The 26,769-nt window shown below is 39.6% G+C and overlaps 1 protein-coding gene across 1 annotated transcript in view; it reads right to left on the bottom strand.

Moving 5' to 3' along the window:
• Positions 1–3,638: 3,638 nt before the first annotated feature.
• LOC117292245 (casein kinase I-like) overlaps positions 3,639–26,769 on the bottom strand; it is a 35,813-nt gene continuing 12,682 nt past the window's right edge. The window contains exons 4-9 of the mRNA XM_033774229.1: positions 18,652–18,800; positions 16,150–16,378; positions 11,200–11,370; positions 10,687–10,835; positions 9,923–10,091; positions 3,639–6,299 (exon numbers count right to left, since the gene is read on the bottom strand). Of these exons, the coding sequence (XP_033630120.1) occupies positions 6,043–6,299; positions 9,923–10,091; positions 10,687–10,835; positions 11,200–11,370; positions 16,150–16,378; positions 18,652–18,800 (1,124 nt within the window). The 3' untranslated portion in view covers positions 3,639–6,042. The remainder of the gene's footprint in view (positions 6,300–9,922; positions 10,092–10,686; positions 10,836–11,199; positions 11,371–16,149; positions 16,379–18,651; positions 18,801–26,769) is intronic.

Here is a 26,769-nt window from a genome sequence, read left to right on the forward strand (position 1 = left end):
TTTTCACAGGTTTGTTATTTTATGCATATGTTGAGATACACCAAGTGAGAAGACTGGTCTTTGACATCTACAAATAGTGTCCACTGCCTTTAAGCATTAGATTGGAGTGCTATAAACAAGAAAGAAACCAGTCAAACATTTTATATTTTTATCAGCGTTTCTGTACAATTTTATTTCATTTTTTTCTTATAGATAATAATAATAATTAGAGTCTAACGATCACATTATATATAACACTATGTCTTCTAACACGCATGAGGGAATAAACACAATCCACTGAGTAAAAAATAATTCTGTTTCCCCACAAAATCTCGTCTGAAAATGCTTTGTTTTCTTCTTCTTACAAACTTAAGAAAGTTAATCAAAAGATGAACATGTTTCTGTCACCACTCATGAGTGAAAGACTGTTCCATTCACAAGAAGGGGTGTAACTTGAGGGGGGTAAATGGCAGTGAAATATAATCATTGAAATTATTGTTTACCCGAATTTAAACTCTTTCGTTACTTGAAGCGCTGCGTTTGATTCCGGCAACTTTAAACAACAATGCTGCATCTTTTAATTCTTTAAATAGAAGTCGACGGACAAAAAAAAATCAACTCCATCTTTTTAATTCTTTTGTTTTTTTAGGTGGGGGGGGGGGGGGGGTCTGAAAGATGCAGCAATTGTAAAGTGACAAGAAGCGAGAAGAACTTAAGCGGTGCATATTTATTTTATTTAAAAGACAGTTAAACTGCGATATAGAATCACAACATAACATCAAAATGAAACACTCATTTGACCACTTCCCCCCTTCTTTAAAAATGACACCTTGATAGTCAAATTTGTTTTGGATCAGGTTCAAATTTCATATAGCCATTAAGCAGAACATTCTGCTTAGCAAATTTCTTGGCTAAGAAAGAAATGACTGTAATACCAGTCGCAGCACTGGTAAATATACGGTGTTGTGCTGGTCAGCGATTTTTGCTAAGCAAAATGTGTTGGTGCTAAGCACATTTTTGTGCTTACACAGGCTTTATGAAATTATGCAATGTAGTCAGGAGTTACTGAATTCTGAGGTAAACTAATACAATAGCTTCCCTCAAAAAAACAAAAAAAACAATAATAATAATAATAATATAACACACACGCAATATCAGACTTGACTTACATAACAGAAAAATCATCCTGGTATAATAAGCATTGACATCTACCCAAAAAAATTCTGTAAATATTTACATTAATATATATTAATATTAATAACAAAAGGGTATTTTTTGTCTCCACCCTTGTCAAACGTTATCGGAGTATACAGGAATGGGGGCCAGCTTAGTTTGCTCAGCAAAATTAACGAGACTTGCTTCGTTGAGCAATGAAGGAGGGGTCACCAGTTAACCATCTATCTTAGTATGACTCATTGGTGGTACACCAATTAATCCAGGCCCAATTTCATGTTAAGCAGTAAATACTGCTGAGCACATTTCTATGCTAAGCAAAGAATGGGTGCGGCATCAGTCAAAACAATGTACACTTGATAGGTTGGCTGGTAACCAGCTTGTGCTAAGCAATATTTGTCTGTGCTTTTTGTGCTTACAGGCTTTGTGAAATTGGGCCCAGATACACAGATTGTCTGCTAAGCGATTTTGAAAACGTTTATTGAACTGGTGGATATCAAGAGGAAGAAAACCAAATTTTCTCATTGCCTTAACTTTAATTAAATTGTGATTTTCATTTCCCTTATAGAACAGAGCCGTCAGCAAAGGGATGTTTCAGAGTTTGGTGGTTTGAATTGTTACATGAGACACAGTTAGACCGAATTTTATAGAATGGTCGAGTAGAAAAAGAATTATTCAACTTTTATACCTGAACCCAAACTGGCATGTAAACATTATACAGAAGTTTTGTTTTTTTGGTCGTGAGAGCTACATAAACAACTGCCAGTATTCATAAATAATTTGTGCTTTGACAAATTGGATTTTTAATCTGCTTGGGCCTAATTTCAAAATGCATGGGTTTGAGTCCCGGTCGTGGCACTTGTGTTCTTGAGCAAAATACTCAATTTTGGGAAGGGGGGGGGGGGGGGGGACTACAGAAACCTCAAAATTCAGAATTTCCAAGACTTTGTGACACTGAGAAATTTACCATGAATTAGTCATGACAAGCCATCACAACATATAGAAAAACTCATTCAGATAGTTCCAATTATTTGGTTTTACAGTGAAGTGCTTTTGATCTTATAATCAAAACAAAACCTCAGTTATTTAAACTAGAAAAAAACAACAAAACATCTGTTTTGGGGTGGTTGTTTTTTCTTCAAGATAAAAGAAACCCATACATTAACACAAGGACATGGAAGAGCTTTAACTAGATACAATATTATTCCGTTTATAATCTGGCAGAATCGCTACCAGATTCACTCCATCGTCAGTCCTCTGGCTTTCAGTTTAAAAGTCCAAGTTGAAAGTGTGGTTCTTGTTTTCACAACATAAAATATATGAACAACTTTTGAAGCATACAAAAACGTTAGTAGGTACAACGTCTAGAGTCACTATACAATTCACATTCATTTTTAAAGGTCATTTACGATTTTTTACCAACCATGCAGAAACATCTCACATGGGTACAAAAAAACAAAGTGGTAGATATTTTATAATCAAACGTCAACGTCTTTTTTTTCTTCATCATCGTTTGACTGTCTTAACGTTACAAAAAATGGTGTTTTGTTGCTGTCCAATCCCTCATAACGAATTAAACAATGGCCTGCAACCAAAAAACTTCTGCACAAAAGGTGTAAGAGAATAAATCATGCAATGGTGTCTGATTTAACACCTAAACACCTAGATGCAGAGAAACCATTTAAAGGAACACGTTGCCTTGGATCGGACGAGTTGGTCTATTAAAAGCATTTGAACTGTTTGTTATGAAATGCATATGGTTAAAAAGATGTTTTTAAAGTAGAATATAATGATCCACACAAGTATCACTCGAAACTGCACGGTTTTCCTTTTACGTCGCGAACTATCACGGTCGGCCATTTATGGGAGTCAAAATGTTGACTCCCATAAATGGCCGACCGTGTTAGTCGACAGGGTAAAAAGAAAACCACGCAATTTCGAGGCATATTTGTGCAGATCATTGTATTCTACTTTTACAATATCTTTCTAACCATATACATTTTACAACAAACGGTTACAGAACGAATTTCAAAGACCAACTCGACCGATCCAAGGCAACATGTTCCTTTAAGGAAGTTTCCCTGACTGGCGACCAACAAAACCCACCTAACCCTTTCAGTCACCATTTATGTTATTATAGCGCCCTCAAGAGTCCTCTTTACCATTTTGAAAATCGTTTGATAGTGCCATCTTTATTCTTCATTTGACATCTATTTTACTGTAAAAGAAAGAGTGAAAGAGTTTTAACATAACTTCTGATCGGCAATCTTGACTTTTCAATCAACACAATGCTCAGACAAATTTAGTCTGGTACCTTAACAGTTTGCCATACTGCTTCCTGACCTGGACCTAATTTCATAGAGCTGGTCAGGCAGACAATATTGCTGAACAATTCTCTGCCAAGCAGAACTGAGCAGGATACCAGTCCCAAATTGTGCATGTGACATGGTAGTTTACCATAGTCTGGTAAACATAATTTTGTTGTGCTTATCATGTTTTGTGCTTAAGCAGCTCTATGAACTTGGTCCCTGTTGACTTTCTCAAGATTGTTGTTGCAGATAAGTCAAGTGACTTTGGCTACGTCTACAGCGGTTGGCTGAAACATCAACACTGGAGAATAGGAGTTTTGGGGCACTGAAGCCATAGCCACTGTTAACTTGGACACAGCATGACATCAGATGATGTGGGTAAGAAACAAACAGGGCCCAATTTCATGGCTCTGCTTAGCGCGAAATTCTGCACTTGTGAACACCATTCTCCGCTCACTATACAGGCACAGAATTTCTGTGCTAGCTGTGTAAGCGGTAAATGCCCAAAAACATGGATTCTGCACAAGCAAAATTTACCCGCCAACCTGGGAAATACACATGATGTAAGCAGGCAGAATTCCCTGCTTCCGAAAACATTGATTCTTTGCTTAGGGTAAGCAGAGCCATAAAATTGGGCCCAGGTGGGGAAAATACCCCCTCTGCCAACAGCAGTGTTACAGTAAGTATTGGTGCGCATTAAACCTACAAAACACTAATACCCCATCATTTTAGAGAAGCTAAAAGAAAAGTAACAAGTTGCAGAATATTAAACCCGTTTTGGCAGAGTCACAAATCTAACTTACATGTAGTAATTTTCCAAAAACAAAACTCCAATTTCCCCTTAGTTTAGACCTTCATTTATTGGGCAAGCAGCGATCACGGCTCACTTCACAACAAATTACTAAGCACAGATAAACCTTGCTTTGCAGAAACTGAAAGTTTACATTGTTTGTTGCAACTGGTGCTCCACTCAATTTTTGCTCAGCAAAACAATTTTTTTATAACAGCTTTATAAAATTTGGCCCTGATTTCACTGCCATACAAAGGTTCCTATATTCAGTTTTTCCCCATATCACTGGTTCCTGCTTAGCAGTTCCAGGTTCCTGCTTAGCAGTTCCAGGTTCCTGCTTAACAGTTCCTGGTTCCTGCTTAGCAGTACTAGTTTTCTGCCAGTCACCAAAAACCTCGCAAAAACACATACCAAAAGGGTCTTATTACAATATTGACAACAGGGTAGCCAAACTTGACACAGACGTACCTCTGTTGTCTCTTTGCCTTACCATTACCATACGACTGACCAACTGCTTGTCTTTGGCTCAATGGTTACTCTAACAAAGCGGTGGATTGCCCTAGCACACAGACTCCCCACTATTCATTTATACAAACCAAGGTAGCACAAAACATAACTATTTAACTTTGGAGGATACATATTCATCATATTCTTATTTTTTACCGACAGACAATTTCTCCTCAAGGAGCTTATAAACAACGCTGCTGCAAAGGATTCAAATAGGTTTGGCGTCAATTTGATCATCCAAGTTACACTCCACTCCAACCATGCTTTTAAAACCCAGATCATACTCGCCCAGTAAATAATGTGCAAGTTACATGTAAGTCATATTTTTGAGAGCTAGGCCGTTTCTGTATCGAGTCTACGGCTATCGCTACAGTGACACATCTGGACCAGCCTCTTCCGTGTGATATACCCAGCACATTTCGCCAAAAGTGTATATTTGGAATGAAACAGATTTGCGAACATAGATCGTTGTTCTCTCAGATTATGTTTTTCTTGCGCTAACATGAAAATACGACAGCAAGTATAATGCCTAAACTGCATGCAGTCCCAATGATTTAGCCAGAAAAATACATCCAGTTTTTTGGGGTGCAAATTTAGTTTTAAAGGAAAACAAAATTTACAAGTTTCGGAATAGCTTAGTGGGAGTGTGCACCTTAAGAACGATTTAAATACTGACCAACAAATTACAGAACATTTCATCATATTATGACACCAGACCAGAATAAAGTTTTAGAAAACAAAAAGCGGAGCGTAGGGTTTTAGCGGCGCGTCCCAGTTTACAATAAAACCATTCAAGACTGATATACATGTATTTATCTTCCAACTTTTTGTATGTATAGATATATCCGTACTCTCTCGAAGAAACAGTCCATGCGTGATTTCTGTTGACTATGCCTGCATTCTAAAATCAAATTCCGTCAACAGAACAGAAAGTCAATCTGTTGTTGATTTGTGTTCATTTCCCAAAAATGTTCATTTCAAGCGAACCTTTGCGTTATGCCTGAGGAAGTCATCCGTTAATGCTTGTCACACGTGAAATCGCTCGGTACCCTGCTGATGAACGTGTCCAGTTGCCATTCAGTGGTTACCAGCTTGTTTTCTTTTTCGCAGTCGTCCAGTGTCAAGGCGTTGTTGTTCTTAGAAAAAAAATCATCTCACGCAAATCACGGTGAATTTTCTCCTCTCGCATGATCGTTTTTGTTTTGTTTAGTTAATCGGCATGTCCTATTGCATTACCCTTTCAGAGTTCTCATTTACACGTTTAACAGAGCACCAACGTGACCGTCATTTCCGGAGGTATCGAGACGAGGCTGTCCTTGGGACCCCATCTTCTCTGGAGAGCTCGTTGGGTTTGGATCCCATCCCGCTGTTGATACCGCCGTTGATTGCAGAATACGGAGTTGTGAGGCGGCCGACGCCCATATCCCGTCGTACGGGCTCCGGTCCCGACATCACTTGGGGTGCCATGCCCCGGTGTAGGCGTCGGCTGACTGAGCGTTGGGCGTCGGCTCGAGATGTTGGACGGGGTGATGTAGGATTGGCTGCAAAGGTAAACAAAGAACAACATTCTTATACCAAATCTTTCACAACAATTCTGAAACTTAAGAGAGCTGGACCAAGTTCATGGCTCTGCTTACTGCTGAATTCTGTGCTTGCAATCATCATTTTCGCTTACAGGGCAAGCGGATTTTCTGCACTAGCTGTAAGGGAATAATGTTTCTGTAAGCGCCAATGATATACGCAAAAAGTTGCTTATCAATAAGAAGTTAGTAGCCAAAACGCTATCTGGTGAAGTTTAATGGTTAAGTGTCTTGCTCAAGGACACAAGTATCATGACCAGGACTGGAACCCCCACTCTGCTGATCAGAGACATCACCAGACATGCCAGAGCTTGAGTCCGGCGTTCTAATCCACAGAGCCACGAGACCAACCAACAGTAACAGTTTTTTTCTTGTGACAAAACATCATGTCTGCATGCAAAATGCCAGGAACAAGCAAGAAACATCTTTGCCAACGTTGTGCAGTTAGTTTATTACTCAACTATTCAAGAGCAAACCTGAACAGTCTTAAAGTATATAAAGTACATGTCACAAACGATGGAGAAAATTGGTTAATCGAACAGTTTTCGAATGTAAATGTCAGGCCAAGTACCTAAACCTGGTCTTCGGGTAAAATCAAATAGCATGGTTGGAACAACATGAATTTAATTTACATTTATTCATGGGGAGATAGATCTTTCTCACATGCTGCCCCAAGTCTATGGAACAAATTGCCAGTACTAGTAAAATCATATGTTTCTTTAACCCAATTTGAAAACCCTAAAGACTAATCTTTTCAGTTCTAGTATTTGAGTAATGTAATGTTTTTCCCAGTGATTTTATTTTAATTTTGTTGTCAATTGAATCCCAGATTTTTCTAAGCTTAAGTTTCATTGCAATTATTGTACTACATAATGTTGTTTGTATTTAGCACCATGAGCACTTTGTGGATTTATGCGCTTTATAACTTGTTACTAATCATTCTTTTTGTGTGATTTAAACCCTAATACATGTAATAGGTTCGCTGTATTGCAAGGGGTCTACACAGGGACATGTTAGGTAAGCAAGCGAACATCAGCTAGATAACAAACAAAATATCTCAATCAATGAAATCAACATTGTAAATGTTAGAAAATACAATAAAACAAATAAACAAAAAGGAAAACGCAGTCAGTAACAAGTTACTAACATTCCACATTAAACATGTCTTCAACAGTAAAACATTTCTGCAAAACAAAATCTGCAGCTAGTTAACAAATTATTTAATTTATTAAGAATGAATTTAAACTTAAACCTAACTCCAATGACAAATTAACACATCCAAATGAATGCTAAAAAATAACATTTCAAACGCACAAGTTTACATCAAACTTACCAGAGGACTATGCCTGTCTATGAAGGGTGTTTTTCTCTACTAAAATCTGCACTACATGTAAATCAATGTCCATACAAACATACATGTAACACCAAGAAACAAGTTGCCTAACTCCACACCTTCACTTTTATTTGCTTAAAAAAAAAAAAGACTAAGCCAGACTGACCACCAAGTAGTTGACATATTTCGCTATCACTAAAACCTGTCTCCCCTGTACCTAACTATTAAAGCATCATTTTCTGGTCAGTTTTCAGTCGCAACTTTTGAGTGACTAAAGGCCATACAGGCCCGATAGCGAAAACAAGACTGATAAAAATGCACGCCTTTGATTGGTTGAATGAGCATGGGCGTATTCTGCGTGGAGCAATACAACCAATCCTGTGTGACCGGGCTTTTTGTCATATAATGCACACTGAACTCCACTTTCATACCCTTTGACTCTACCTGTATGTACACATAAGTTACAATCATGAAAACATCCCCTTTAATATTTTAGTTCTTATTTAAATAATTTACCACAATAAAAGTAGCTTGCATAACTTTAAAACTATGTACACTTGTGGGAAGAATGCCAAGCTCGTTGCTCTCTATTATTTATTTAGTTTGTAAATTTATGTCGTAGTGTTAAGTTTTTGTGTCTGACCATTGATTATTTTACCACCACCTGACCGCTTACTCTGCTTTCTATCAATCTTGTTCAGTCATCTCCCACCACTTTTTTCCACAAACCGACTGCAAGTCTCCATTTTACCATCACTATAAACCAATCTTGTCTCCTTCCTCTACACATGGCCCAATTGCATAGAGCTGCCTAAGCAGAACATTTTGCGAAAGGTTACCAGTCACAAACTTTATACCTGGCATGGTAGTTTAGCTGGCGACCTTAATCTGGTTAATATTGTGTTGCGCTGAGCTATTTTTTGCCCTTGAGTACCTCTATGAAATTGGGCCCATGCTAAGTTGAACAAATTCCACATTCAGTCACTTCTCACCAATGATGCCTTATTAAAACATAATAAACCCTAAGCTTTCTGTAACCATATACATTAGGAAATTCCCTAGTGGCCAACAAGTGGCCAACAAGTAGCCAAACAGCGGCCAACTAGTGGCCACCTAGTAGTAAACTAGTAGCAAACCAAGGGCCAACTAGTTGTCAAATAGTAACCAACTGGAGACCAACAAGTAGCCAAGTAGAGACAAACTAATAGCCAACTAAAGACCAACTAGCGTTCCACTATTGGCCAACTATTGGCAAACTACTGGCCCTTTGTAATTTCTTTACTGATTACTTCCATATATAAAACTCATGTTTCTTTCCCTACCACTAACCCTGTCCTCTCTCTACCTAGGTAAATGCGTCCTATGCTTGTGGTCACTTGAATGTTTCTTTTTGAGTTGCCCTCCCGATCGTTTACTAGTGCAAGCGAGCTCGGGCTGCTCGGTCAAGCTGCGAGACGGCTGGTCCCTGAAATCGATGGCTGATTTCCTTGAAGATCCAACAGCCTGGGCACTACTGACTACAATGAAGGAGGTGAGGGTATGGGGTTTATAGGGTAAGGTGTCATGTGGGGTATGAAGGCCTGAAAGGTGTTAAGGGGTTTAGGCCTGGATTTTCATCTTTGAGAGGGCAAGGCTGTTTTCATTTTGCTTCCATATGGGAAACATTTGAAGGGGCACCAATGACAAGACTAGGGCAACAGAAGCCATGCCCTCTGTGTAATTCCAGGCCTTATGGAAGATTTTGGGTGTAGTATGGTGCATGTACTGAGTGCAAAAGGTGTTGCAGGCCTGATACTTCGTTCTTAAAGGGCACCTCTATATTGGAGTGTTTTCAAAGGCAGCTCTATTGCCTGGGTGAAGCATCAGCCCTGGGCCCAATTTCAGAAAGCCTGTAAGCACAAAATTAGCGCAGCATGAAATTTCTTCCTTGACAAAAACAGGATTACCAACCAAATTGCCACGTGATTTTCAGGATAAGCAAACAACAGCAGAATACCAGTAATCAAGCAAGATGCAACAAATGGAAATTTGGTTGGTAATCCTGTTTTTATCAAGTAAGAAATTTCATGCTAAGCAAATTTTTGTGCTTACAGGCTTGATGAAGCTGGGCCCTGGTGTCAGGTGTTGTATGGTATGTGTACTTGGAGTCAATGGAGCAGGAGCTCAAGCCGAAGGTTTTGAAAAGGCACTTGGCTTCTTGAACTCAACTCTCTAAAGACCACATGGAATCAGACCCTCACTATGTACTTACCACCTGCTCCAAGCCCTTGAGGTGGCCCTTCAGTGGCTTTGATCCGGCTGGTGGCTGCCGTCGTGGCTACTGCTCTTGTGGTAGAGCTACGCGGGTGATGAAGCACACCTTGTCTGTCCCGGTCGTCCCCTCGCCTGTCGCGTTCCTCATCGTGAGGTTTGCCGGTGCTCTGTTTACAAACAACGAGGGAGTTCAGCGGAGAGAAATTTGAGCAAAGGTACAGTAGTGGCGTTATTTCTTAACAAACTCAATGCAGAGTTGAACTTCCGCACATTGATTTTTCAATTGTTGATGGTGTAGACCTTTTTCAATAGGCCTTTTTTCATTCTTTACCTTGATTATCCAAAGGCAGTAACGTACTTAGTGATACAAGTAGTAATGATTCCAAACATTCTGAAAAGTTCTTCCCTTTGAAATGTTTGATGTAGTTTTTTTATTGTCCCATTAACTGTATGACTCGCCACGAGAAAGTCCGACTACTGACTAATTCTTAACGTGTGCTTCCTTAAAAGTTCACAGTGTTTCTGGCAGGTTGGTGTAGCGGTATCAAATTCAAATATTTTAGTGGAAAATTACTTCTTTCTCAAAAACTACGTTACTTCAGAGGGAGCCGTTTCTCACAATGTTTTTATACTATCAACAGCTTTCCATTGCTTGTTATAAGTAAATTTTTATGCCAACAACTATTTGAATAATTACCGCTAGTGTCTAGGGCCTTTAAACTAGTAAACTCATCTGCTTCAACATTTGCGCACATTACTCACTATTTTCAGAAGATTCCAGTCGAAGATATAGTCATAGGTGAAGCCTTGCCTGTGGAAGAGATTGCGGAAAAGCTGTCGAAGAAAGGAGTAGTCGGGTTTCTCGTCGAATCGTAGCGATCTTGTGTAATTCAGGTACGTGGCAAATTCCGCTATTAGGAGACAGAAATACAATTTTTTGTATGATTATTTCAGTTAATTAAAATAATATACATGAAGCCTGGGGCAACTGAAATTGACTACTTGAGTTCCGTGCTTACGCTAAATGTATTTCACAGGTTTCTGGCTTCTGTGCTTGCGTACTTCACGTTGCTAGGAATTATATGCTTACACAGCTAGCGCAGAAATTCGGCACTTGCCGTGTAAGCTGAGAATGGTGATCGTCAGCGCAGAACTCAGAGGTAAGCAGAGCCATGAAATTGGGGCCAAGATGTGGTACATAAAACTATTCCACACTTAAAACAATTATTATTTTTAAATACACTATTAGACCCTTCTAGTGTTTACTGGACTCACATGGAAAGCTAGCGCAGAGTGTCTCAATGGCTGTGGACATCTTCTTCTCACTGATCTTTTCGTACTTTTGTCTCTTAGTGGCCGCCTTCAAGCCCTGCCATGGTAGACTGCCCAGGTTGAAGTACATCAACATGTAGCCCAGCGATTCTAAATCATCTCGCCGGCTTTGTTCTGGAATGTCAAAGGTAAAAATAAGTAAACATTGAAAACCTGTATTTATTTAGAAGGAAAAAAAGTAAAACAAAAACAGGCAGCTTTTAAACAGACCGTGTGACATGTGACATCACATAAGGGCCCAATTTCATAAAGCCTGTAAGCACATAAACTTGATAAGCACAGAATAGTGTTGCTTAGCAGAAGTTTGCATGTTTGTGACTAGTGCCTGAATCAATTTTTCCTGAGCAAAAGAATTTGTCAAGCAGTACCTTCTGCTTTTAGAAGAGCTTAATGAAGTTGGGCCCAAGCCTCAAAATAACCCACAGCATTTGCAGTGGTTCCCTGTGCTTTTTCAAATTTACATTTCCCTCATAGAAGTGCCCCTTATCAGAGGGAAATTGCTGTGCCCCTGTAAGGGCAAATTGCAAGGTCTTTCACATATTAGAAAGAGCCACATAGCCTGGACTTCATGTGGGCATGATTTCTACACAGCTCAATGAAAGAAACCATTGAACCCGATATTTACTACACTTTCGATGCCCTTTAAATGGGAAAAAAAGCCCTTGCCCTTTCATGAATGCAGCATCAAGCCTACTTCATATTACTACTGTTGGGTAGGCCTAATCGTGGACACTAAAATATTTCATACTACTATTCATATTTATATTTATAGTTACTCTTAAAATGTTTCAATTTACGCTAAAGTCCCAACACTCCCCCCCCCCCAAAAAAAAACAACAACACACAATCAGATATAAGCTTCAGCATGTACCATCTTAATCTGTGCACATGTTGTGCAATCAGAGGCAATGACACAGAATGAATTCATTAGCCAAAGGCTGGACACTCTCACTTAGTAACAGCTGTGACTAGAGCCATCTCGATCACGACAAAGTTGTACACGAAGAGCGATGGTTGCAAAGCTCATGCCTACTACAATAGCACAATAAATGAACGACTGATCTACATTGCTCATTATACCCTCATCTCAAGGTACTGGACACCTTTGGTAATTGTCAAAGACCAGCATTCTCGCTTGGTGTATTCCAACATGCATAAAATAATAAATCTGTGAAAATTTGGATTAAACTGGTCAAGTTGCAAAAAGAATAATGAAAGAAAAAACACCCTTGTTGCACAAAATTGTGTATTTTCGCAATTAATTTAAAGACTGATTACCAAACAAATACATTCCCTTTGGATTGCTCATTAATCTTAGGGAAAAACTCAGATAACAACTAATTAGGGAAAGAGTTTTGTTCTAGAATTTTTACGAATTAGAGTGCTCTATCAACAGAGCCTTGAACCTCCATTTAATCAACAGAGCCTTGAACCTCCATTTAATAAACACTAATGGCCTGGTATTTAATCTTTGAAAAGGACAAGGACGTTTTCATTTGCAAAGGGCACTGCCATTTGAAAATCTTGTCTAAATTGTTCCCTTACAACACAATGAAAATGACAGATAAAGCAGGGTTTTCAAATTTAAAACGGCAGGGGCTTGAACTTCACTCTTGAAGGGGCATAGCAATTTTCGTCTTTTAAGGGGCACGTCTATGAAAATGTCAATGGGAGACTTTCTGGGACGATAGAGGGCAGCAGACTTACCGGGTAAATCCATTGTTCTCAGAATTATGCGCATGTTCAGAACTACGTAAACAATGGAAATTTACCCGGTATGTCTGCTGCCACCTAGCGTTGGAAAGTCTCCTATTTGTTCATGGATCTTTGCAACGGGCACCACAGCAAAAGCACAGGGGCACCACAGCAATTGCTGTTGGTGCAATTGCTATGGGTGCTGTGCGTTATTCCAAGGCCTGAAACAGGGTCCAAAAGGCACACAGACACCCCTCTGGCTAACACCATGAACACTATGCAATATGTACTGTATGGTCCAAGTGCTAATACAGTACATCATAACATGGTGTTTTTTTATTCTACCAGATCCTAGATCAGATTACTACCATTTCAAGCCAGTAGCCCCAGCGAGGTCAAACAGCATGAATGAACGGGAGGTCACACAGACAAAGTGACCAATCAGATCTGGACAATGCCCGAGGCAATCTGCAATAATTCTATTTAATTTAAAGGTATGTACATCAATGTACAAAACATAGTGTTGGACTACACTGTTTTAAATTTGTAAACCTTATTCATAGTTACACGTATTGTAAACTTACAATATGGACACCCAGTTTTGAAATTTCAAGCAAATTTGGACACCTTTAACCAAATCCTGGCTGAAACCTTGGTACAAAATGAACCCCAAACACTACTTTGTATGAAATAGTAACAAGTACTGTACATAATACGCGTATGTACACATTATGTATGAGAACAATCTAATTTGATATTCAGACTACATTGGTCAAGATAGGCAGGTCATTTAGGACAGGAACACTTGATACACACTGGCATTTCAGTGGCGGGGACAAGCACTTGACTACAAATGAGTTAATGCAACATGTAATAATGCAGGAGTCCGGGCTGACCTTAAGCTGACATGAAGTCTTGGCTTCACCAAGAGACAGTAAACCACACAGAAAATAAGACCCTTCAGAGACGCCACTAGCCACAAGTGGCTTGTACCAAAATAGCGGCCGCAAACGGCTGCAAGATTTTACCAACGAATCCATGCACCCAAACGCCATAGTAAAGGTTATATCCAGAAATAAAATTCTCAATTGTTTCTGATGTCAACATACATGTAGCATTCCGGTTTCTAAAACCAAACCAAATGAGAGACTTTGGGACGCTAGGTGGCAGCAGACTTACCAAGTAAATTTCCATAGACCTTATCGCAAATACCAATGCGCAAGCGCAGACTGTTGAATGAGGTGCATTGTGGGATAGATATGGATCAAATTTGGAAACCAGCTAGACCACAATGCACCTAATTCCAAGCTTTACGCGCGCGCCCCAGTATTTGCGAAAAGGTCTATTGTTTACGTAGTTCTGGGCGTGCGCAAGTCTGCTGCCACCAAGCTGCCCCAAAAGCCTCTCATTGTGTTTCATGTTATTTTTGGTGACATTTTTACTAGATAAAGTTGACTTCATTATTTAAAATTCCCTAGAGCGGGACTTGAACCTACAACCTCCGGATAAACGAGCCAGCGCTCTACCATTTTAGCTTATTTATTGCATTCCTACAATATTTGTAAATTCTCTAGTAAACGTGCATTTCTTTGGTCGCCCCCCCCCCCCTTAAATACTATAAATTCTGTACAGGCCTTGAATTGTAATTTTAAGGGGCACCGTTTGAGGAATATTTGTATACATGAACTTTGCAAAGGGCACCACAGCAAAGTACAGCCGCTGATTTCACAAAACTCTTCCTAAAACTTAAGACTAATCTTAGGACTTAGGACGAGTCCCAACCCTGTACTGTAGCATGCAGACCTTAAGAATAATTCTTAGTTAGGACGAGTTACTCTTCCTAACTCGAGATAAGACGAGTCCCAACTCTTTGTGAAATTGACTGCAGGACACCTTGTGAGTGCCATGGATTATTTTGAGGCCTGATTACATGTATAATAAACAAACTTGTAGCTTTAAAGGTGTGTACAAAAGGAAGTTTTTTTTTAAACATCTTTATGCACATACCAACCAAAATTATATTCAACCTGGGCTGGCACAATTTAGTGTTTTAAGTTTGAAAACCCCATGAAGTCTTATACATCCCACGATCTCTCCGTGATCTTTGAATGTTTGAAATAGTCCAAGCCAATCAATCATCTCTGAGATGTAGTTTGATATTTAAGAGTCAAAAATTATGCCGTTGCTGATAAACATTTTGAGTATGACTGCCCAGTATAGTGGAGGAGTTGACAATATGACTAATGTATCACGCTTCATGGGAGATCGTGTCAACTACGGGGCAATAGAGGTTTATGTACCACAGTTTCAATCAAGAAAAGTATCATTATTATTATTATTTGAGTCTTAGTAATGATAAGGTGCTGAAAGATACAATTTTTTTAGGTTTTGAAGTTTTTTAATAATGAGACTGATTTAATGTAAATCATTGCAAGGTGCTGCATTGCATTCAGCAGTTACAGCCAGAAATATTGTGGGAAAACCCTTCTCTTAACGATAAGAGTAACTGGGTTTATTTACGTGCATAATGAAATACGTTTGACTTAACGTCCATCGGAAGGACAAAACTTTACTGGCTAAGGACACTTGGTGTCACAACCGGGACTCAAACCCATATTCTGCTTATCAGAAACACCAGAGCTTAAGTCCGGTGCACTTGGATTTAGGCCCACTTTCATGGTTCTGCATAACCTAAGTGAAGAATCGGTCCTTATGGAAGCAGGGAATCCCGTTCTCACGTCAAGCACATATCAAACGTTAGGTTAGCAGGGAATTTTTGCTGTTGTGCTTAAGTAGTCCATGTTACTAGGCACTCTTTGTTTAACCAGCAGGTACAGAAATTTGGCGCTTGTCCTTCAGCGGAGAATGGTGATCACAACTGCAGAAAAAAATGGGCCCTGGCCTGAGTTTAGAACTTGTTCATTATGTAAGTGATACAGCGTTTAGATACCGCTTGCTGGGGTCGCTTAGATTCAACTTGCCCCATCTAATACACTGACACAAGAATGTATGCTTTGTTTTCACGAGGGCACCAAGCATTTTCTCCTTGGTAAAGGGCACCCTATGAGAAAATCTACTGGATCATTTCAAGGGCACCAAGGCAATGAACAGGGGGCATGTAGGCAATCGCCTTCGATGCCTCCATGAAGTTTCACTGACATGTCCCAGGAAGATCTCAATCCTAACAGCAGGACTTACCTATGCCTAAATGTGTATTAATACTGGCGTATCTTGCTGTTCCAGTCAGGTTCTTATTCTCCCTGTAGGGTATGTGTTGATGTGTGTGGATGTCTCTGTACTTCTTGGCCAGGCCAAAGTCAATGATGTAGACCAGGTTGCCCTTCTTGCCCAGACCCATGAGGAAGTTGTCTGGCTTGATGTCCCGATGGATAAAGTTCTTGTTATGTACATATTCAACACGGCTGATCTGTAAAGAGTAAAATCAATCCCTTTAATTAGTTGTGTTCCTACTGACTACCAACATCAGAGCTCGAAATTAACACTGGAAAGCAGGCCCGAGTTTTAAGCATTGGACAAGCCCAGTGCTCTTCAGTTTTTTCAATTGACTACTAACAGTACAATGTCTTTCAGCCGGTGGTCTTGAGTTTTTTCAATTGACTAATAGCAGTAAAAATAATTCTTTCAGTTCTGTTGAGTATCGGAGTAGCATGACAAAGAAATCTTCTCTTCGTCTGGTTCAACTCATTTTGAATCTGGTCTTGTTGTATAAAATGTTGATCTAGTAAAAATGTTGAGCTACAAGCCCTCAAGTCTCGTAGCTACATGTATTCCCCCAAATTTGAGCCCTGTTCATTGACCTAATGCCTGCTAAAATTTATAATTCAAAGTGCCTCTAGCTACATGTACCAGGCAACCTCGGTGGTCTAGTGGTAAGACACTCTTTAATGCCAAAGGACATGGGTTCAAATCCCACCCTAGTGTTTTTTGTTTTCACAGGACGTGAGTATATCAGTGCTTTAAACACATCTGTGTAAGGGTAACACTAAATAATATGGATTTCATGAGGTTAGGGAGTCTACAGTCACCCAATGACCTCAAACTGCTATAATTAAATGTATCAATGTGTATTATGCTATATTTGTACCATTCCTCAGGGTAAATTAAAGCATCATTACACACATCATTTCTTCTTGTCGAAAGAATATGTCTTCAGTTGACAATTCTTGTCTGTTAAAAAAATAAATAATAGTATTCTTCATTTTATAATTTGATATAAGTCATCAGGAAGAAGAGAAATTGGAGTATTCTGGGAATTCATTTGGGAACTGGAACTCTTTTGAACGATGGATTGAGGAGGAGGTAGTCGGGTGTGTCGCGAGTGGAATGGCGTCAGGGTTTGCTGGCTTTGTTTCTCTGCTTTGAGGCGACGCAGATGGCTGCAGATTGCTGGGGGGGGGGGCAGCGCAAGAGCCTCCTCAGACGTTGGGTCTGTACACACCATGTGTGACGTTCATTCTGTGGAAGTCTTTAGTTTTTACAAGAGCCGTGAGACAGTTAACCAGAGATTTTCTGGATTTAAAATGATTCTTGGATGGCACGATGATTGTATGGATTACTGGCGGGCCTTGAACTTGCTTTAGAAGAGGCACAGCAATTTTCCCTTGGTACCACTTTGCAAAGGGCACCACAGCAAAACCACAAGGCACTACCGCAATTGCTGTGGGTGCCTGTGCTCTGGTACATGTATTCTTCGTTTTCTTCTGCTATAAACTCTTCTACCCTGTAGTCCTGATAGTGAGTGGTACCTGAAATCTGATTTTAGTGTTGGTCACTTTCTCTTTACTGTCAACTGTTACCACACCACTAGGTTTGGTACTGCCTCCAAATGGATGAGTTAAGTCACAACCATTGGGCTGTTCTTCCTTTAAAAACACTGTTAATTGTCATGTTCCCATTTGATATGAAACAGGACTATTGATCAAAGGTCTGTTTACACCTTCAAAACTAGACTAATTTGGTTCAGCTTCGCTACCATGGGCAGTGTGCCGTATCGATAACACTCTTCACTAACCCCTGTTAGATAATGTACCCAACAAAAAAACAGCAATTGGCTCCTAAAGTAACAACCAAAAAAGTAACAGTGGCAAGTATTCAACTAGCCAATGGGACTAGTCAGTCAGAGTTCTAACTGGTCCTTGGGTGTTGTAACTACCATATTGCCAGCCGACCACTGTTAAAGGGGAACACTGACCCTGCAAACCACATTGTTTCACTCAGCTTGCTGTACTTACCAATTGATCAGCTAATAGTAGCACTGTCTTTAAGCCGAATTGCCGCGACCACTGTTAAAGGGGAACACTGACCCTGCAAACCACATTGTTTCACTCAGCTTGCTGTACTTACCAATTGATCAGCTAATAGTAGCACTGTCTTTAAGCCGAATTGCCGCGACCACTGTTAAAGGGGAACACTGACCCTGCAAACCACATTGTTTCACTCAGCTTGCTGTACTTACCAATTGATCAGCTAATAGTAGCACTGTCTTTAAGCCGAATTGCCGCGACCACTGTTAAAGGGGAACACTGACCCTGCAAACCACATTGTTTCACTCAGCTTGCTGTACTTACCAATTGATCAGCTAATAGTAGCACTGTCTTTAAGCCGAATTGCCGCGACCACTGTTAAAGGGGAACACTGACCCTGCAAACCACATTGTTTCACTCAGCTTGCTGTACTTACCAATTGATCAGCTAATAGTAGCACTGTCTTTAAGCCGAATTGCCGCGAGCAGAAATTGAAGAGGTCTTCTAGACTGGGGCCTAGGAGCTCCATCACCATTACGTTGTAGTCCCCCTCTGCACCGCACCATTTGATGGAAGGGATACCAACTAAATAAAATAAAACACAAGAAATGCAAAGGAATTAGATGATTATAAAACTTCATGGGTAGTTTGCTAGAATCTTTAAGTTTAGAACATGTTAAAGACATCATTGTTTGGTTTGATTTATAAAACTTACATACACCTTGATGAAAACAGGCCCAGTATTTCACAAAGAAAATTACCTCTGTTGCCCTTGGTCATTGAATTGGTGCCCCTTGAAATGCTTCAAAACATTCAACCCTCACTTTAAAGAGCACTGTTATAAAGAGGTTCTGCTTATAAAGAGTACAGGTCCCGAATCTTGTTTCTGCTTTGTGTTTGTTTGTTTTGCTGCCCTCGTAACAGTTTCCTGTTAAAAAGAGGTAATTTGGCCAGTCTGCATCCTTGTTATAACAAGAGTCAAGTGTATTTACAATTTCCTCACAGTGGTGCCCTTACCCTTTCAAAAATGAAGCATCAGGCCTGACTTTGTCTTAAAACACCACAAACAGATTTTTCTCCAAGATCACTCACATTTTCCTTTCTCAAAATAACAACCCAACCTGCTTGATAGGTTTTCAGTAGAGAATCTTTTTGCTGCCCAGAATTTAGTTAACCACTTACATTGTTTACTGGCAGACTGGTGAATTTTTTTGTATCTTCACTAATTTATTTTTTTCTAATTTATTTTTATTTTCACTAACACTGTTTACTGGGGAATTTATTTCAAGAGAAGCAACTTGTTCCGCTGAATGATAAGAACACGTTAATTAATTTGGCCTTTGCTTTGTAAGAAAAGAGGTGCTTTTATGTTCATTTACAAAACATTTGCTACACATGCTTGCAACAAACAGAACAGTTTTCCCAGGGTCCCGAACAATATTTAAAAAAAATTATAATAAAATATCTTGCTTGGGACAAATCTTGAACCAGGTTTTATTAATAGGTTTTTAAAAAGAACCTTTCTGCTTTTATAACTCATGGGTATTGTCAATCTGAAATGGAATGAGAACTCCCTAAATAGGTCATTGAAATATCTTTTTAGAACACGAGCGGAACTGAAACTTGGCTCTTGAGGATTTGAGCGTTGGCATTTCGTTGACAATGTGATGCCGTGTCAAAGAAAGAGGAGAGTAATTGGAATTTGATATTTTTTCTATGATTCCGGCCTCAATTAACGAGAATAAATAGGACATTTATGTCGTTGATGATTGGTTATGTAGGTTAAATTACAATGTAATGGAAGGGTGTTTGTTGAGCTGAGATATACACAGTTCAAGATGACATCTGTAGTTTAACATTGAAAAGGTTTATTCACTGAATTATTATTGAGGTTGTTATTATACAATATATTATATTGCTTTTTCTGATTGTCACCGAATGTGAAATGCAGACAAATCATACCCCAGTTTCCATTGTTTTCACTAAAATAGGACAACTAAACCTGATGAGACTTTGAGAGACTTTGCACAGCAATTGCCGTGGTGCCCTGTGCTTTAGCTATAGTGCCCTTAAACTTAAATTTTCTGCATAAAAGTGTCCCTTACAAGAGAAAAATTGCTGTGCCTTCAAGACTGAAATTTAAGGCCCGAACCATTGGTGAACAACTCCTTTAATATTTTGCAAACATCATTGGAATTCTTTGCTAGCTTTTCCCCGCCATGCCAATGACTAACAGTACACCTATCCATGGTACTATCCCTGGTACTACATCCCCCATCAAGTTACAACCGCATCTCTCATATTCCCCGCGCCTAACGAGATTAGTCACATGATATTACAGCTAAGCGGCAACTTCATTAGTCGTTTCCACCACACACACACTTCATATCTTATCTGTGTAGAGAGTCTTAGGTCTTCATCTACATTACTTTTAAAAAGGGGAATCGGCCCTGATACTTCATGAAGGCAATGGAGGTTGCCTCAAGTGCCCCTTGTCATTGCCCTGGTGCCCCTTGAATGTCCCGATAGCAATTTACAACTTCCCCGGAGAGGTACCGCTTCATTTTGAAAGGGAAAGGGCACTAAGGCATTTTCTCCTTGGTATGGTATGGGGCACCCTAATGAGGAAATTGTAAATTTCTACTGAAGCATTTCAAGTGCACGGATGCAATGACGAGGGGGCACACTGGCAATAACCTTTGTTGCCTCTGTGAAGTATCCAACCTGCTTTTGTCACAGCTAACAACATTTTCCATAAGATTTTATCTTTTTTCCCCCTCAGTATTGACAGAAAATTTACCGTTACAAGTCTTGTTTGTGATATATCAATTTGTTCGTTGTTTGGTCCCGGTGCTTACTGTACTAAATGGACGCCATAACAATGCAAACCCATGGCAAATGTGCAAGCTGGCTACATAATTTTCTTGCTAACCTGTGAAATAAGCTTACACTGAAGAAAATTTGTCCTGCTATCGTTGGCATGAAAATGTGCTTAATATTACAGCACTATGAAATTGGCCCCAGAGCTTAATAATTATCTTCTTTTAAATTTAGCCTTCGAGAAAGACTCTGCTAGGGTCGAAACGTCAGGCCATTAACTATTTTTTGCATTTATTTTAAATTTACCTAACATGTGTATTATCAGTACTGATTATTATTCTGGGATAGTATTTTAGGTGGAGATCGTGTATGTCCAAGGATTGGTATTGGTATATGAATTTGATAATCACCAAGCTTTTCCATTGGAAGTAATCAATGTACACAATGTGAGCTTGCAGAATTATAAATCTTTGCACCATTATTCCTTCCTGAATATGTTTGATTATAAACTAAAAACTTTCTTCCTGATGATCCGAGCGCTAATAAGCTTAACTACAATGCAAGCCCCCAGGCGTATGAAGCCGTGTAAATCACGGATAACCATCCAACAGATCCACGGGGCACATTACAAATGAATGCAAATCCACGCTGTACAGTGATGGGCCAGTAGCTTTGGTATGAATGCCTCACACATACATGCACGCACAAAACCTGCGACGCCGTCCCCACAGCGATGCAAATTGCCCTGGCTGTACTCCCTACTGGCCTTGGACTGGCATCAAAGACAATTAATTACGGGATTCAGAGAAGAGTACAACATGTACAGTGTACGTGTAGATGTACACTGCCATATGCACTGTACAGGCATAGTGAATGTGTAAACGACTCATGGTTTGCCCTTCATTTCTTCAGTGACTAGCCAACAGGACCAGGGCCCAACTACCTAAAGCTGTTAAATCATTGCCTTGGTGCCCTTGAAATGCTCAAGTAGAAATTTACAATTTCCTCATAGGGTGCCTTATACCAAGAAGAAAATGCCTTGGTGGGTGCCCTTGCCCTTTCAAAAATGAAGCACACAGGCCTGCAAGAGGGTATCTTTCTATCAATACAAGTTTGCAAATAGTGGGTGACAATGTACAAAAATTACAGCCATCAAGTAATAACCCACAAAGGAAACTGATTGAGTAGGCAAATTGACCAGAGCAGGACTTGAACCTGCAACCTCTAAACTAACGTGCTTGTGCTCTACCAACTGAGCTTCTACATTTAGCTCTGCAATGTATATTGGTGGTCTGCCTATTTTTGTCAGTATCTTTTTTTTTTCAGGTAAAGAATAACAAAATATATTTTTCACATATTCTAGCTTCTGAAGACAACTTTTGGAAAATGTATGATATACATTTACATGTGAGCAGAGATGCCAACATTGAGTTTTAAAAAAGAGTAGCATTTCCCAAATGTTAAGGGTGAGCGCAGCTTGGGCTCCCTAAACCGATCTTTCTATTACTCTCTACAATGCTAATAAGCTCATTTTCAGGCATTGTTGTGAAATAACAATTACCTGTATGCATCAACAGAACAGCTACAAATGTTTATAATGGCCAGTGAAAAAAAACTTAAAAAAAACCCTGATTTCCCTCATCCTGACTTTGTTTCAAAAATAAATGTAACATGAAAAAGGGTGGCCTTACTTAAATGTAACATAAAAAAGGGTGGCCTTACTTAAATGTTTTGTTTGAATGATCAGAAATGCAACAACAAGCTATTGGGAGAGAGAGAGAGAAAAAAAAAAGAAAAAAAAAAGTGTCCGGATTTTGGGCAAAAAATACGTGTCCGTATTTTGGGCATTGTCTGGACATCGGCGCTACAATTACTGGTAGGAAACATGGAAACTGTCTAGCTTAGACCTCACAGGCCACTCAGTTGAAGGCATTTTTGTTCAGAAGGTCTCCTTTTTTAGTCGCCATTATTTCGTACTTTTTTTGCCAAGCTTCGATGAAGTACATGTACAGACAGCGTGGGCACAATAAATAGTGGATACATGAGGAATGAGGTTACTGACTGTGACACGTTAGCTCACACACAACCTCATTCCCCACGCACGTGTGCACTATTCCCTATCATGTAATAGAGATCAATGGGTACGATCTTGCAGCAATGCACTAGCATAAAAATGCACACTCAGCCGGCCAGCCAGCGGGGGAGGGCACGCAACAATCATTACGTCGACACACGTACATTGTTCGAGTGAATTCGCTGCTATTATTCAACACTGCGTTCTAAAAAAAAAAATCTTTTCTGTTACAATTGTTTTGATATTTTTCTTAATTTTTATTTCCACTTAATAGTTCATTCGTTGTTTGCATGTATTGTACGATTTAATAAAATTATATTGGGCGGCTTGTTTAGCGTGTTTTATTGAGTATTATCGTAGCGTCGTAGTCACGGTTCGAAATCGTATTTGCTACGCCCAAATCGTGTATGTTGGTATCTGTGTGTGAGTACATTTTCAGATTTTTGTTTTTAGTTAGCCTAAAAATATGTCCCTACTTTAGCGTCCCCTTGCAGTCGAGCACGGTGCCTATACACAGAGATGATGATCCAGTGTTTTTTAATTAAATAGCAAGGTGGTAGGCATACACGTACGTCCGACTAAACACGACTCTGCAGTGCAGCTATAGTGCATGCATTGCACGATCTGTGCAATATAATGGTGAATATCTCCAGTAGTAATCTAGATGTATGTAAGGGCATAGAAGAGCCGGTGAGACGAGGATTGTGCGATTATAATAAACTCACAGCTGTATACTGTGTACAATGTACAATATGTGCAGTGCTACATGTAGGGCCTTGATCAAAGTCCTGTGGATCTCAAGATGTACAAGTACGGTAGTAGTGGCTGCTGGAAATTATCATTCCTAATGTAATGTGCACGTAGGCCTATATATTCTGCTTCTACTTATTGAATTGTGTGTGCTATGTGTATATTGTAGCAGCAAACTACATGTAACTCCAACTCAGAAATCTACATGTAGGCCTACATGTAGAAATGTACATACATGAATTATGTACATACATGAATTTGTATGTGAATTATATATGAACATGAATTATGTACGTACATTGTAGACGAGTACGTACATAAACACAAACATGTTACAAGTATATGTACATGGACATTATTTTGATCCCCTCTCTGAACCATTTCGAACCGAAAGCTTTGTCAAAGGGCACTTCCATTAGAATATTAAAGTCTATGGGGAACTATTGAAGGGGCACCAAGGCCGAGACAAGGGCACCACTTAGAGTAGAATGGCAACTAAACACTTCTGGGATGTTACAATAATCTCTACACATCCAGGCCTGTATGCTTTGTTTTTTATAGGGAAAGGGCACCAAGGCAATGTCTCCTTGGTAAAAGGTACCTTCGAGCAAGTTGTAAATTTCTAAAGAGCATTTCAAGAGCACTAAGGCAATGACCTTTGTTGCCTCCATTAATTATCAGGCGCGCCTGCACATCACCACGTTTGAACATCAGTCAAACCTTTCTAGAAATTTAGAGGAAAACACAACATCAGTGGAAGAAAAAAAACCTGAAATCAGAAAAAATTCTGATTCAAAATCACTCGAGACATGCTCATAATTTCTGGATAATCATCCAATAAACGCCAATAACAAAAACCCCAAATCAGTGCAAATTTGACTTGATGCATGATTGTGTGACTCAGGCATGATTAGGCAGCTGCGGTTTCTATATCGGGGGGGGGGGGGGGTAATGTTTGGACCCTTGCACTTCATTATGAGTCACAGTGTGGATATCAACAAGTGCCCCAGAGTTATTCCTGTAGCACCCAGTCCCAGTGGCATGGGGGTATAGTCAGAGGGCTATATCTGGGGCCCTCCTTGGCAAGAAGCTTTAGGATCAGGGTTGGGCCCAACTCACTTGGAGTTGATTCAAATCCAGCAAGGAGAAAGATTCCATTTAACATTATCACAATGAATCAGCTCCTTTCTTACTAAAAGGGAAATGTAAAGAATGTGTTCATTATTAAAGGCAGGTTATACTTTTGGTAATTACTCCACAAGTTAATTACTGTAAAACATATATTAAGAGTACTGGGGAGCTGTTGATTTATTAAAAAATATTGAAATGTCAGAAACGACACTCACTGAACTTGAAGTGAATGCAGTTTCAGAGAAGGGGGTAATTCTAAAATAAAATGGCTTCCAGCTGGCACCCCGAACAAAGGTATTGACTAAAGCTAACAGCCAACATAGGGCTAGATACAATGTAGCTTCAGTTGGTAGGGCTATTCAACTCCGATAAAAAGTGGCAAGCGTATTATGGGGTAGCAAGTATATTACAAGTAACATTGTTTAATCTTTGTCGTCCTGTGTACAGAAGACCAACTTGGTACAATACTCAACCATGACAGACCCTTTGTACATTGTAAATGACACCAACTCATGTTCTATTTCCAGAGTCAAATTACGACCATCTGCACGCTTCCTAACTATGTAAACGAATACAACCTCTAACCACTGAATATAAATACTTGCACATACCGAGGCATGGAATTAACCCACAGCACCCAAAGCAATTGCCATGGTGCCCTGTGCTTTTACCGTGCTACCCTTTGCAAAATACAAATTTACATTTTCCTCACAACGTGCCCCTTAATGTACATTATGTACCATAGGAAAATTCAAGAACCTTCAAGTCCCTTCAAGAACAAAGTTAAAGGCCTGTATACCTAATACAAACTCCCCCAATCAGCAGACAAGGTGGGCTACCTCTGATGTTTTAGTCTCAAACATAGTACATTCTAATGGGAAATTACAAAACAAAGCATTCAATTTTTTTTCCCACCAAATTAAAGTTGTCACAAAATTTGCAGACAGACACGCGTGGTATAAATGACCTTTAGAAATCCCCCCTACTTACTATTTTTAACCAACTTTTTTTGAATTGGATCCAAGGTGGAATTATTTTCTCGCTGGTGAATCAGGATAACTTGGCAAGGTGCCCCCAATGGGACAAATGTGGTACATGGGGACCTTGGTATCCTAGAACAGAAGTTAAGTAGGATTTGAAACTTTGCATGGTGGAAATAAGATATAGAAGAGTTTGCGGTAACACCATGCAACAGAACCGAAGTTGTCTGAGTTGCTTTATGCATCACGCACAAAAAGCTAACTCCTGGGCCCAATTTTAAAGAGCTGCTTAAAAACATAAAAACATGTTTGAGTAGCACAAATTAAGTTGATTTCACAGGATTCGGGAACAGAGTTAACCCTTAAACATGCAACAATATAGCTTGGCTAATAACCTTAATTCTTGTAAGCATAATTTGTTATAAGTCAGCTCTATGAAATTGGGCCCTGGAGTAAAAGGTTAGGACTGGATTATTTTGGACAGTTCCAAACCACATGGTCCTTTTGTGAAACCACGACTTCGGCTCCGGCTTTAGGTACAAGGTTCTAAACAGGCTTATGGAGCCCCAAGCCAAAGATTTAGCCCAAACAGTGATTTTGGAGGCCAAATTTATCAATGATATAATATCATAACAGATCATTAAACTACAGTAATAGCAAATGGCAAGATTAAGATCTTAATTCAGCTCCACATGTACTAACTGTTCAGAGGACACAATACTCCATGCTTGGCTATATAACATCCTGGTCACCTCACTGAGCCCCATCCTTTGTGGAAAGGCTTAACCCAGTGAGCTTG

This window comes from Asterias rubens, chromosome 7, assembly GCF_902459465.1.
Source record: "Asterias rubens chromosome 7, eAstRub1.3, whole genome shotgun sequence".
Lineage (NCBI taxonomy): Eukaryota > Metazoa > Echinodermata > Asteroidea > Forcipulatida > Asteriidae > Asterias > Asterias rubens.